A 14171-nucleotide genomic window follows, 5' to 3' on the forward strand; every position below is an offset into this window, starting at 1 on the left:
TACTACTTAAAGGGTTAGTTCACCCAAAAATGAAAATTAAGTCATTAATTACTCACCCCCATGCTGTACCAACCCCGTAAGACCTTCGTTCATCTTCGGAACACAAATAAAGATATTTTTGATTGAATCTGAGGGCTGTATCACTCTTCCATAGACAGCCTGAGGGACTGCATCTTGACGGCCCAGAAAGTCATTAAAAGAAAAGGTTTAAATATTCCATGTGCCTACAGTGGCTCAACTATAACTTTATCAAGCGACGAGACTACTTTTTGTGCGAAAAAAAAAACGTAAATAACGACTTTATTCGACTTCCATTACTTCCTTATTGGCGCATGCGCGAGAACTGAGACGAGACCGTTCTTCTTCGACTACTTTTTGTTACCGGCTGCTCACCGCTTAGGAGTTTTACCGCCCCCTACCGTATAAGATGACGTACTGCTTGTAAACAGAACGTTTTGCGCCTCCGGCTATATCAGTACGTCATCTTATACGGTAGGGGGCGGTAAAACTCCTAAGCGGTGAGCAGCCGGTAACAAAAAGTAGTCGAAGAAGAACGGTCTCGTCTCAGTTCTCGCGCATGCGCCCATAAGGAAGTAATGGAAAGTCGAATAAAGTCGTTATTTACGTTTTTTTTCGCACAAAAAGTATTCTCGTCGCTTGATAAAGTTATAGTTGAGCCACTGTAGGCACATGGAATATTTAAACCTTTTCTTTTAATGACTTTCTGGGCCGTCAAGAGGCAGTCCCTCAGGCTGTCTATGGAAGAGTGATACAGCCCTCAGATTCAATCAAAAATATCTTTATTTGTGTTCCGAAGATGAACGAAGGTCTTACGGGGTTGGTACAGCATGGGGGTGAGTAATTAATGACTTAATTTTCATTTTTGGGTGAACTAACCCTTTAATATATACCTGAGCATTCAGTATTGTGTAATATAGCATACAGAATGTGCAGGACATTTTGCTGCCTTTTGTCATTTAAACATGTGACTGTTCATGAAAATTCTATAATCCATGATTGCCGCCACCATATGACATCATAATTTGCTAATTAGAGGGGAAAATGTAATCCCTACATAAACTTTGGGTCATCCTTAATATTTCTCTAATTTATTTTTAGATTTTTTTTTTGTCATCCTTAATATTTCTCTAATTTATTTTTAGATTATTATTATTATTTTTTTTTTTTAAGATTACAAGCTTCAGCAAATCTGGTGTAAATATACAGTATAAAGCTGTAATAAAGAGTTGAAGAGAGAATCTTCAATGCAAGTGAAATTGTTTCTGTAAAGTAATTTTTTCTTTCTCTCTAAATCACTGTTTTACATAGTGAAATCTCTCACTATCTCTCTCTCTCTCTCTCTCTCTCTCACTCTCTCTGTGTAGGTGGAATGGACTCGGACTCCGCAGCCCATAGAGGTGTTTGTTTTGTGTCTGAGGGCCGTGAGAGAGAAGCTGCCCAGAGGTCTGTACTCACTGAGCGTGTCTCTTCAGACTGAACTGGGCGGCCGAACGGTGCGCTGGTCTCGTCTGCAGGAGCAGCAGTGGGCTGGAAGCACAGAACCCGTGGAACACCAGGGCCGATACTGTGACACAGAGCTCAACATTAACCAGAGCCTCTACATGGTAAGAAAACCCCAGCAAACTGCCCTCCTGAGACACCCGCAGAACTGCCGTTTGTTTAACCCCAACAACAAAATGTCTGATGTTCATGGAACTGATTTGATGATTGTTGATGTGAGTGGATTCATGCTACATTAAAAAGCACAGCAATCGAACCTCATCACCTTTTTGTTAGGAATTGTGCGGTATTTTACTTCTATCAATCAAGGGTGCTGTTTAGAGGGGCCGTCTGTCATATGACATACAACACTGAGGGCATTTGTCATGTTTTTTGGCAGCAATGATGAGATTTCTTTTCACAATTTAATAAGCTAAAAAACATTTTTTTTTTATTGTATTAAAAAATATTCTGTTTGGTAGAATAAAAATATTCTGCAAAGGTATTCTCCAAATTTGTTTTCCCTCTCGTTCAGTCTAATTAAAATTTAAAGTAAAACGATTTTTGAACGTTTTGTCACATCTTAGTTTTATTGTGTTCAATCTACCTTATTTAAAACTAAAGTTCACTTAAACCATTTGTGTTAGAACTACATTGATTGTTTTTTTGTTGACATACAGTATAACTAACTGAGCAGTGGATTGTAGTTCTGTAAATCTGTAGGATGCTTTGCATTAGGAGAGGGAATTTATGGATTAAGTGTTATTTTATGTTTTTCAGTAAAGGTAAAGACATTTTAGCATTTAACGTTCAGTTATGTTGGGCATTTATAAGAATTTATAAGAATTTATAAGAATGTTTTTTTTTGTGGTTGCCATTGTGCTGAAGAGTATGCTGTGAGTAGTTGCTTCACTAATAACTATGGTAATGTTAGTACAGTCAATAAATTAATTAAACCTCACTAAATAAAAACTAAATAAAAGAAAAACAAGTTAGGCCAACATAAAAAAAAAAAAACAATTGTTTGACAAATGTATTAACGATAAGTTTAACACACAATGCATTCTCACCCCAAGGCATCACCTTTGACCATGCTTCAATGTTTGAGGTTTTAGGCGCCCTTTACCGTTAGTTACATGACGCGATCCTACGGCGTCATCTAACTGACGCTAAAGGAAAGCGCCAGATATTGAAGCATGGTCAAAATGCTTCCCAAGTCAGTTAGGTGACTCCTTGGGGGTGAGAATGGGCTGTACAGTAAATTAATTTGACCTAATTCAACTAAATTGTGTTGACCTAACTAAACTGGTTTCATTTGAATTACATAAATTGTGTATTGTGTATAAATCTGTAAGATTTTTGTGTCCAATGTTTATATCCAGAGAAATTAGTATTTTAACCTGTGTAACAGCCCATGTCATTGCGTCACCATGCAGTGATGTACCATCTGCATTACAAGAAAAATAGTTTAATCAGAAAAAGCCTAATTTGTGGTAACAGTAATTTTCTCCACGATACAATATATTTTTTTAAAAAAGTTAATTGCATTTTTCTATCAACACAAGTCATTCAGATTTAATTAATATGATATTATATCGATCTAGCTTACTACAACGCACACGTGTCTGACATACAGAGTAATATTATATAACTTTTAACACACTCAAATGCATTTTTTAGTAGGATTGCTTTGACCATGTAAAACAGTGCTGCATTACCCCACAATTTAAATTAGTCAAATTAAGTGACCTGTATAAGTAGTAATTCAGCACTTGCAGCTATTTGATTATATGACATCAAATAATGTTCATTTTTAAGAGATGTAATCGTGACAAAGTTCAAGTTCTGGGAAGGAGGCTGATGTTAAACAGAAATGTATTCGCGAAATAAACATAAACAGCAAAACGAAAGGAGCGGCAGCTGTTTTTTTTATTTTATTTTTTAATGCATTGTTTTTTGTTGCATTATTACTTTAATACAATTCTTCAGCAATCATTTTATGCTGATGTGGGGCTAAAGAAACATCTTATAATTGCCCCTGCTAATATATATATATATATATTTTTATATTTTAATTTTAGTTTAATATGTTCATTCTGAGGGGGAAAAAGTATTTATATACAAAAAAAACAACAACAACAAAGCACATTAGGAACGGCTCGTTTATTTATATAGCACATTTCACACACCATGGTAATTTAAAGTGCTTAACATAGAACATGAATTAAAGTAATCATATAATAATCACAATGTATATGCATAAGAAATAAAATATCTTGTTTAACAATCATATATAACTAAGGACTAAAACACTATTCCAGACTCACTAAATTCGGGGCTATTCAGGTATTCCAGAGAGCCAAGCAAGAAAAATACACTTTATAGATTGCATTCTGCACAACATTCGGTTTGGGTTTGTGCAAAACACCCACACAAGGATAGGGAAAACGCTTTTGATATGTTGTGCCTTCTGAGCTTTTCAGTGATCTTAATTCCAGCGAAAATCAAATGTGTCGGTCATCAGACAGGACTAAACTCCAAAAACAGAACTGCTCCAGTTTTTTCTCACTGCAGTTCCACTTGAGTTATTAAATATAGAGTCAGAATGAGGCTTATGAAATGTGATATTACACAGTCAGTGAGTGTATGGAAGTGGAAAGAGACTGTATTAAAAACTGCTGCTGAATGCTCAAGGTTTGACTTGAGGGACAGTCACTGTGAATAAAACAGCTGCTTTTCTAACATGACATTTAGTATGTGAACATAAATCAAATTTATAATTCATTATACAAGAGCTGACGATTTATTGGGATAAAAATGAAGTAGAAATGCTGTGAAACCTGAATTCCAGCAGTGTCAGATTTCAAGTAAAACTACTGAGGCAGATAAGAAAAATAAATACATAACTACATGTGCATTTATGAAAATATTAGTGCCATTCAGAGCAAAAGAACAGTATTAAAGGAGTAGTTCACTTTAAAAAAAAACTTAAAGTATCTTGCTGATAATTTACTCACCCCCATGTCATCCAAGATGTCCGTGTCTTTCTTTCTTCAATCGAAAAGAAATTAAGGTTTTTGATGAAAACAGTCCAGGATTTTATCCATATAATGCACTTTATTGGTAACCAAACGGTTCAAGGTCCAAAAGACAGTTTCAGTGCAAACTGCTCAAAGGGCTTTAAACGATTCCAGATGATGAATAAGGGTCTTATCAAGCGAAACCGCCAGGTTACCAGTAAAGTCCATAATAAGGAGAAAAATACTGGAGTGTTTTCATCAAAAGCCTTAATTTCTTTTCGACTGAAGAAAGAATGACATGGATATCTTGGATGACATGTGGGTGAGTAAATTATAAATCATCAGCAAAAGTTTTTTTATTTTTTATTTAAATGTAGTGAACTACTCCTTTAAGGTTATAAGGTTGTCTTGTTTTCTGTTGGCTGTGAATGAGAATTAATGCAGTGACTGTGTGGTGAACAACTATGCAAATGTTTACTGTATGCAAATATTTGCAAGTAAAGACTTGAACGTTTTTAAGAAAGAAACCCAATGAAGGACTTCCAATGAAGTCAATTGCAGACGTTAATCGTTTAATTTAAAAAGCACAGCACACCGATGAAAAAAATGACTATAATCTCATTATAGGCCTTTTTATGAGAATAAAGTAAAATTTTTAACAATAGTTTTGATTAAAGCATAGTCTTAAAATCCATAAAAATCCATAAAATATATAAAATATATAAAAAATATGCAATATTTTTCTAAAATTATATATATATATATATATATATATATATATATATATATATGAAGAGTTCAGATGCAAAAGCCTCTAAATGCCATTTGAAATGTTCTTCTTGAATGATGATTTTTATCAAACTTGTATATTTAAGTTCAGTGATCTCACTTAAATGGCAATGATGATTACCTATTAATTGTTATTTAAGGGAAATTACTGAACTTAAATATACAAGTTTGATAAAAATCATCATTCAAGAAGAACATTTCAAATGGCATTTAGAGGCTTTTGCATCTGAACTCTTCATATATAAAACCTCTTTGAATGAACATAAAGAAAATCGTGGACATGTTTTCCATGTAATTAACTTGCTTTATTTCAGCATTATGCAATTCTGTTATTCCAATTGAATGTGCTTACGTTAAATCAACTTAATGTACTAAGGTTGATTCAACTTATTTACTATGGTTTGTCACAGCTTAATTTAATATTTTCAGTGAATTTAAAAAGGCTTCCTGATACATTTCAGTTACTCAAATTCATAATATTCATTCATCCAATCCAATGAAGTTTATTTTAATGTAATTTAAACAGTACTAAGCAATGTAATTGTACATTAAACACAATTACGCACCATAAAGTCTTCCCCTTTTCTCATTTTCTCAAAATAACACTTAATTTAGAAATGTATTGTCTCTTAATTCAGCCATATGCAAAGCATGCTGGGAACTACTGTAACAAGCACAGCCCAGTTTCAGTTAATGCAACACAAATCATTCATGTAATCCAACACAAACAGATTAAGTAAACTTAAATTTTACATATTTAAGTAGATTGAACACAATCAAATTAACTTTGGGCAAAATATATAGATTTGTGTTGTTTAAGCTCGTTTTAATTAAACAATTTCAACAAGCAGCAAAAAATATTTTTAAAGTGTACTTGAATCTTGTAACCACACTTTATTCTTGTAAAAGTCATATTATTGAATAATCATTAAAAAAATATATATATATGATTTTATTTGTTTTAAAATTTTAACTTTATCCTTTTTTTAAAAAATATATTTATTTTGTATTCATTTGGACATGCAGTGTAATAATCTTCAAAATGAAGTTTGAATGGGAGAGTTTTGGGGAATCTATTAGTTTACTTCAAATCCTAACCAGAAATGTTGTTCAGCCAGTGCCTTGCAAACACTGTAAATAAAGATCCTAAAAACGTGATCAAGTTCAATAATTAAAGCCCTAAATCTAGCATGCGCTGGTGTAGTCAGGCCTATATCTGCAGACAGAAGCATCTGACACAAAGAAAATAAAGTGGGCCGCTTTAACTGAATACTCCTCCTCTCTGGTCCAAAACCGTGGGCTCTGATTTGGCAGGCAATCGTTTAGCGCTCCATTGAGATTGTCTAGTGTCAGTCTCCTCTATCCTCTACCAGCTCTTATTTATAGCCAATCCTGTTGCTGTTGATGTTTATGTTTCGAAGATTTCCATCAGATTTGTCTGTAATTGGCTCATTTGCTTTTTGCTGTTGCCCACATTACCGTGTGCTCTCGCCTCATCTCGTCTGTTTTCCACACAGCTCTCGCGGAGGAAATGAGGAATTAGCGATAGTAGGAGGAAAGCTACAGCTCATCATGTTTTTCTTGAGTGTCTCTGGCTGGTGCTTAGAGTTGCTCTGGTTTGATCCATCTTGCAGATTTGAGTCTCTCCTTCAAGTGGGATGTGAAAGCCGTGATGGTCCAGGCAAGGAAGCGGAAGATAAGAAGAATCTTTCACATCTTTGCCAATCTGAAGTCTTAGTCCCCCCCCCCCCCCATCTCTTCATTCCATTGTTTCACAGCGCTTCCATCTAAAGCAAAAACAGTCGATACGATATGTTTAAAAGCAAAATGAGACCAGCAGTCCATGAGGCAAGCCCACTCACAAGAGTAGTTCATCCCAAAATGAAAATGCTGTTTTTTTTTTCCTGTAGAAAAAAAAATAGAGATTCTTTACACAGTTTGTAAAAAAAAAATTATTGTATTTTTTTTTTCTATGTATGCCTTCAAGTTTGCGTTTTCTCTTTTCCCTCTTTCTCTTGTGGAGTTTGCTCAGTAAGCACAGGTCTGTTTTGAATGAAATGCGATCGCTGTGATGCTTTAATAGATTCCCAGCATGCAGCAGTTCCACTTGAGAACTGACATAGGCCTGAAATACAACGTCTCAGTCATTTTATTGTTTTCACTCTCTTTTTTAATCTTTTTTCCCCCTGCCAATTGATACAGTCAGCAATGTTCTTGCTTATTTTTCAGTGAATTAAGCGTCTGAAATATTTTTCAATATGTATACTGCGGGAGATTATGGCATGAATTTGAGGCCCGACGCAGGGAATCTGTGCCGTTTTTTTTTTTTTAGGTGTGAGCACGAAGCGATTAGAAGAGAAACACATGATGAATGTGATAAAACAAGTCTTCTCCGTTTTCCATTACACCTAATGGAGGGATGGAATATTCCGGGAATGATTGATGAAGTCAAGCGCTTCTTTCTGTCAGTTCATTTTTTAAAGGTCTGTCTCTTGCTTGATGGGTAAATAAGGATCTCCGTGTGTTAAACGCTGGTATTCCTCATGCCACATTCTCCTGATATACCACATTTTCTGTTAAATGTGCCTGCTTTGCATGTTCTAGTGATGTCACGGCTGTCATGTTGGGATCGTCACATGCTGGCGCCCCTGCTGAGATGGCTTCCTGAAAACAGCTGTAATCTCATTCTGATGTTTCATCATCTAGGATCAAACTTTAGATCATATTTAGCACATTTACATATTTTGTGAGGAAATTTAGTAGACCACTGGTTTGACCTTGGGATCCATTATTTTTGTTTTATTTTGTGTGTAATATTTAAAAAAAAAAAATTAAATGAATAAATTAATATTTATTCTAGGGCTGTCAAACGATTAATCACATCCACAATAAAAGTTTGTGTTTACATGTAGGTGCACTGTGTATAATTATTTTATATATATATAAATACACACACATGCTTGTATATATTTAAGAAATATTTTCATGTATATATTGTATATACTGCAGATTTATATAATTGATATTATATATAAATATTTTATATATAAATAAAAAAATCTTAAATATACATTCATGTGTGTGTGTGTGTGTGTGTGTGTGTATATATATATATATATATATATATATATATATATATATATATATAAAATAATTGCACGCAGTGCATATAATATAACATATATATTATGTAAACACAAACTTTTTATTTTGGATGCGATTAATCGCGATTAATCATTTGACAGCCCTACTTTATTCATAATTGCCACAATTTGTCTTTACAATATGTTTTTACAATAACCCACAGTTTGGATTAATGAGTAATAAGTTAGGTGAGTAACGGGGTTTTAAACAAACAAACAAACAAACAAACAAACAAATATATATATTTTTTATTTCCTATTTTTGGTGTGACATCATCATCATCATTATCATTATCATCAAGCTTGTATACTCTACTTCTATAAATATATTTCAAACCTGTCTATATACAAGATGCAGTTATACATTGTGCAACAACATAATGGCCATTCTGTGTATATCTTACTTAATCATATTTTGGGGACAAAATCTCAAAAAAAGCTAATTTTGGGGATGTCCTGATTTGTAAAAACAGCGTAGAAATAAAATAAATAAAGTTTTCAGTTGGGGTGTTGGTTAGTTATGTTACAGTATTTATAACTAGCTGTATATATATAAGCAATAGAAGTCTATGTTTCCATTTAGATACAAGTGCGTTGTTTGGGTTGTATATAAATGTAATTTTTATTTATTATACAAATTAGATTAGTCTTGCCTAGGTCTACTCTGTGTTTAAAGTGCTTTATAAATCATTTTGACTCCCTCCGTTTTGTTTAAAATAGATTATAATTTTCATTTGTTTTAGATGATAGGTTTTATATTTAGTTGTTCTCCCCTTTGTCTCTCTCAGGTCTTACCTGCTTCCTGCGATCTGTTGCCGTCCAGTGTTCTATTGTTCAAGCTGTTATCTCTGCCTGGTGATCACAGTCATGTGAGTTGTGTGGTCGGCTATGGTGCATTTCCCGTCTGCGACTGCTCCCTTCAACTCTTCAAGGGCAATTTCAAGACCCCTCTCTTGCGTGGCAGGCCGAACCCCTCACTCAACCAATTCCGCAAAATTGAGCATCTACTCTCCACTGACCTGGACCACTGGCTATGCAACCTCTACTTCCAGGTACACCTTTAAGATGTACTAGACATTTACTTTACTGATAATTATGGAAGCTTGTTTCTGCCACAGAATAAAAAAAATAAAAAAGGTAGTTGCGACTTTTTATCTCACAATTCTGACTTTTTTCTCACAATTGCAAATTTACATCTCACAATTCTGACTTTTTAAAATCACAATTGTGTGATAAAATCAGAATTGCGTGATATAAAGTCACAATTGTGCATAAAGTCAGTTACATGATATAAAGTTGCAATTCTCTGTGATAAAGTCAGAATTGTGTGATATAAAGTCACAATTGTTTGTGATAAAGTCATTGAGTGATATAAATTCACAAGTGTGAGTTTTTAGATCGCAATTTTGACTTTCGACTTATCACTATAATGTTAAAGAATAAAATTCACTGACTTGTAAGCTACTTGCATTTAAATTAGACATAATGAAGCTTTTTGTATATTATAATAACGTTATATTAACAGGACTATATCATGGTTATGTTTCTAATCAAATGGTGTCATTAAAATGACAGACTGCTGTGACAGATTTTATTCAAAAATACATTAAATATTGAAAACTGGTTTAGTAAAAATACAACGAACATGCAATATAGTGCATACATTTTGCAAAATGCTCCTCTTCGGGTTTTTTTTTTTTTTTTTTCTAGCTGACTAATGAGTTTTTGGAAGTTGAGTGGCTTTTCTTAGGTAAATGTAACATTACATGACATTGTTTACAAGCTGTTTTATCTGCTTTTTCCGCAGTTAAAACACAGATTGAGCGATTTAAATGTGACATGATACGTATTTTTGTAAGTTGTACAGTACTGTATCTTTCAACATACCTTCTGATGTTCATTCATGTTTATGTCATGCTGTAACATTTCGCTTGATCTGAGGAACTACAGCGATATCAATTCAGATTTTCCTAAAGAAAAAAAATCTCTCTCGACTAATGCAGTAAAACTTGAGGGAAGTTTTTTTTTTTTTTAGCCTAGCACTAGTAGTTACCTTGACCGAACTCTGTTCTGGGAGAAAAGGGTCCTGTTTTGTATATGTGTGTGTGAGAGATAGAGAGTGTAAATGGCTCTTGCAAGAAAATTGGAAATTGGAGCCAGGTTGTAAACAAACCACATCTTTACTAAACAGATCCAGATACATTTTAGAAGATGCACTGATCCTTTTATTAAACATCTTAATGAAGTCAAAAAGCAAAGCATGACTTATCTCAATCTAATGCATTCATAAAAATAATGAATTTTGTGTGTACTTCACAAAAGGTCCTTAATATGCATCACCAACCCCATGCTTGTTCAAAATAAATACTTTGAAAATGCTTTCAGCTTTGTTTAACACATTTTACCATCAATTCTACAGAAATATGCAGATTTCTCCCCAAATCAGTGCAGAACATGTCAAAAATGGTCAGATTCCACCTGGGAGTGAAACAGTCCATGATTTTAGTAGTAAAAAAATTGTCAAGGTAGTCGACTTGTCCCGGCACTTAGCATGCTCCTGGATTGGATCTGGATTAAAATCATTTCGGCATTCCATTCCTATTCTAACTATAATTTCCTTTCAATTCCCCACTGTCCTAAAATGTATAAATAAATTAATAAACAAAAATAAATAAATAAATACATACATACATACATACATACAAATGTACATACATGCACACATAAAGAAAGTCAAAATAGAGGTGTGCTCTGACCCAAAAAATATCAGGTCTGTTTTGGAAGGTTCACAGACAGCAGAGAGAGAGAGAGAGAAAAGAACAGCAACACTAAAAAATAAATAAATGCAACTAAGCATATTTGAGCAGAGAAACAATAGCAAAATAAATGAGCTTATCAGTATTTATAAGGGAGGAGAAACACTTACATATGTTTTGTTGTTGATGTCAAAGGCTGTGTCCAATCAAACACAATTAAATCCCTGTTCCTAAATTATCTCGGTCCTGAAGCAAAACCAGTCGAGAGCCACGGCTCTGCAATATCTATTAGCCAACTCTCATAATCAGTCTTTGTCAATCAGAAGACATCCCTCTGTGCAGGTGAAGAGACTCCCGCGGGGCAGCACCGGGGTGCCGGAGCGCAGCTTCACCCTGCAGATCCCCTCTCACCCCCAGCTGAGCTCCAGCCAGGGGCTTCCTCCCCACCCGGACACCTCCACCCGCTCCTCTGCCTCTCTGCCAGGTAGGACTTCTGCACCCCCTCGACAGGAATAAATGCCAACGAATGTCACGGCCCGCCACAGACTCCCACACAGAAGCAGAATGGCAGCTGCCAGTTAGAATCTGGTTGGGCATTCATGCAGAGCAAATGAACCTTCTGCGTTCAGACTAAAGCACGTCCAATTTACGCAGCACAACAACGCGACATTTAGGCCAAATTGTTTTCACTGTAAATGAAGCTCACTAACATAAGACACCCGGCTTTACAGATGATTGACGATTCTCACTGAAAGCTATCATCATCATCCGTTGGTGCGTTAGCAAATGGCACATATTTCCTCTAATCAAAACTCTCAGCCGGAAGCCGGCTCACGTTGCTGTGTTGAACCGTGAGCAGTCAACTTAAGCGGGATTGGGTAATAGCTTGATCTCTAATAGAGCTCAATCACTTGTGTGCGCCTCCATTAGCTTATTGAATTTTTTTTCGGTGCGTTCATTGTTTGCCGTTTGTTTGGGAAATGGCAGATGATTCTGGAATGGGACACATAGAGAAGCTTTCAAAGCGCTCGGGAAATGTTTGTGTGCTGAATACTGTTTTGAAGAACTTCACAGTCACATTCAACAAACAAATGGAGCAAATCAAGCCGGTTGTACCGTACGTTTGTTTTCACGTTACGTCACTGGGGCCCTTTTGCCTGTGTTGTTGTCTGTGTAATGTTTATAGTTCATTCCATCTTTGTTGGCTTAATTTTGTTTATAAATGATGTAGACAGCATGTATATGCCCTGTGCTTTGATGGTGTTTCAATACTTTTGTCATAAGCTTCCATATTTTCAAACCTCAGACTTAATCTTCTTTTGCTTTGGCCATGAATGCAACCTCAAATTGTGTGACTTATTGAGAAGAGGCATGCAATTACTTATTATAAGCGTTTAGAGACACACATTTTAGTTTGAAGGATGACCATTCCGAGCCATATCTAGAGACCAGAATATCATCAAGACTTCGCACCTCTGTTGTTTTGAACCACATTGGTTTAACAATATAGGGCTGTCCTAAATGACGTCACTCGCATGTGGAGGTGTAATAACTTCCATCGATTTATTGATTCAAGAACTCCATTATTGTCAGATTATTATACTTCACAAAACAATAGAATATACATATACTTTTTTAATCACACTAACATGTATTATCTAACTGGCGTACACTTAACTTCTGTAAGCTATATATACTGTTCATTCAGTCAACAGCTTTCTCTACAACATAATGGGCCATATTTTAACGATCTGAAACACAAGTATCAAGCGCGAAGCGCAAATAACTTTGTGAGCGGGTCTTGGGCACTGTTGCTATTTTACCGGCGGGATAAATGACTCTTGCGCCCGACACAAGTTTAAAAGGGTTTGGTCTGAAGTAGCGTCATTATTCATAGGTGTGGTTTGGGCGTAACGTGAAATAATCCAATCAGAGCATTACCCAACATACCCTTTGAGAGCAGGTGCATGACAGATTGTTTACCAGGCATGGCGGGTTTACCTGGCGAACGCCAAGAGAGTTTATATCCGATGAGACCGACGTTCTCGTCAGGGCAGTGAAAGACAGAGACGTTGTAAGGGTATGGGAGAAACCCACCCAAATCAGCGTCGGTTAAACATTATATACATATGTTTCAGATCTGAACAGAACAGGTCTGATCCTTCAGTACTACAATGAGTCTTAAAAAAAATGGGTAATTAGGTTTTTTCATCTTCATGTAAACCACAAAGATTTCCCTCATGTGTTAATATTTTTCCTTGTTATAATGTATGATTTGCAAAAATAAAAACTGCTGCATCTGTGTTGATGAGAGAATCAAAGTGAATGCGCATTGTGCACCCGCTACATTATGGCCAAGCATGCACGTTTAGAAATAGCGTTATGAACAATGCGCAGCGCGCCACTGACTTTAGACCAGTTTTTTTCTGGTCAGTGGCGCAATTGTTTTCTGGAACTGTAAAATTGCACCAGGGAATGTTTTAGCCGAAACACACCTCCTTTTTTTGCGCCGATCCACCCAGGGAGTGCAAGTTCATTCCCTAGTTTACCGACGTGCATCTGTGGAGGGAAAAAGCCTGCTTTGCGCGGGTGCAAAAAAGGAATGATATATGCGTCAGTTTTGCGCCGGGTGCAAGATAGGGCCCAAAATCTCCAAAATGCTGTTGTAATGACCTCATCTTAGGACTACTTCGCTATTTTTGATTTATTTGATGATTGATTAATTGTGGGTTACCTCTCACTTCATAGTCTGAGGTTCCCTTACACATTAATGCTCATGCATGCTCTTAAAAATGGCAATGATTCTTTAAATGCTGAAATATGTAGATTAAAATGCATATACAGTATATATTTAAATGGAATGAAAGATATGAAATGTACTGCATGTTATCTTGCTTATTGTCCAAGAGCATGATCTCACAGGTCAAGTGCAATAGTTTCAACCTTACAATTTTGTGATGCTG

At 35.5% G+C, this 14171-nt stretch overlaps 1 protein-coding gene across 2 annotated transcripts in view; it reads left to right on the forward strand.

The window, feature by feature from the left end:
- ofcc1 (orofacial cleft 1 candidate 1) overlaps positions 1-14171 on the forward strand; it is a 460325-nt gene that overhangs the window by 339323 nt on the left and 106831 nt on the right. For both annotated transcript variants that reach the window (XM_089125751.1, XM_089125752.1), the window contains exons 11-13: positions 1386-1625; positions 9241-9504; positions 11551-11692. In XM_089125751.1, coding sequence (XP_088981877.1) covers positions 1386-1625; positions 9241-9504; positions 11551-11692 — 646 coding nt within the window. The remainder of the gene's footprint in view (positions 1-1385; positions 1626-9240; positions 9505-11550; positions 11693-14171) is intronic.

This window comes from Pimephales promelas, chromosome 22 (assembly GCF_988280905.1).
Source record: "Pimephales promelas chromosome 22, fPimPro1.hap1.1, whole genome shotgun sequence".
Taxonomy (NCBI): Eukaryota; Metazoa; Chordata; class Actinopteri; order Cypriniformes; family Leuciscidae; genus Pimephales; species Pimephales promelas.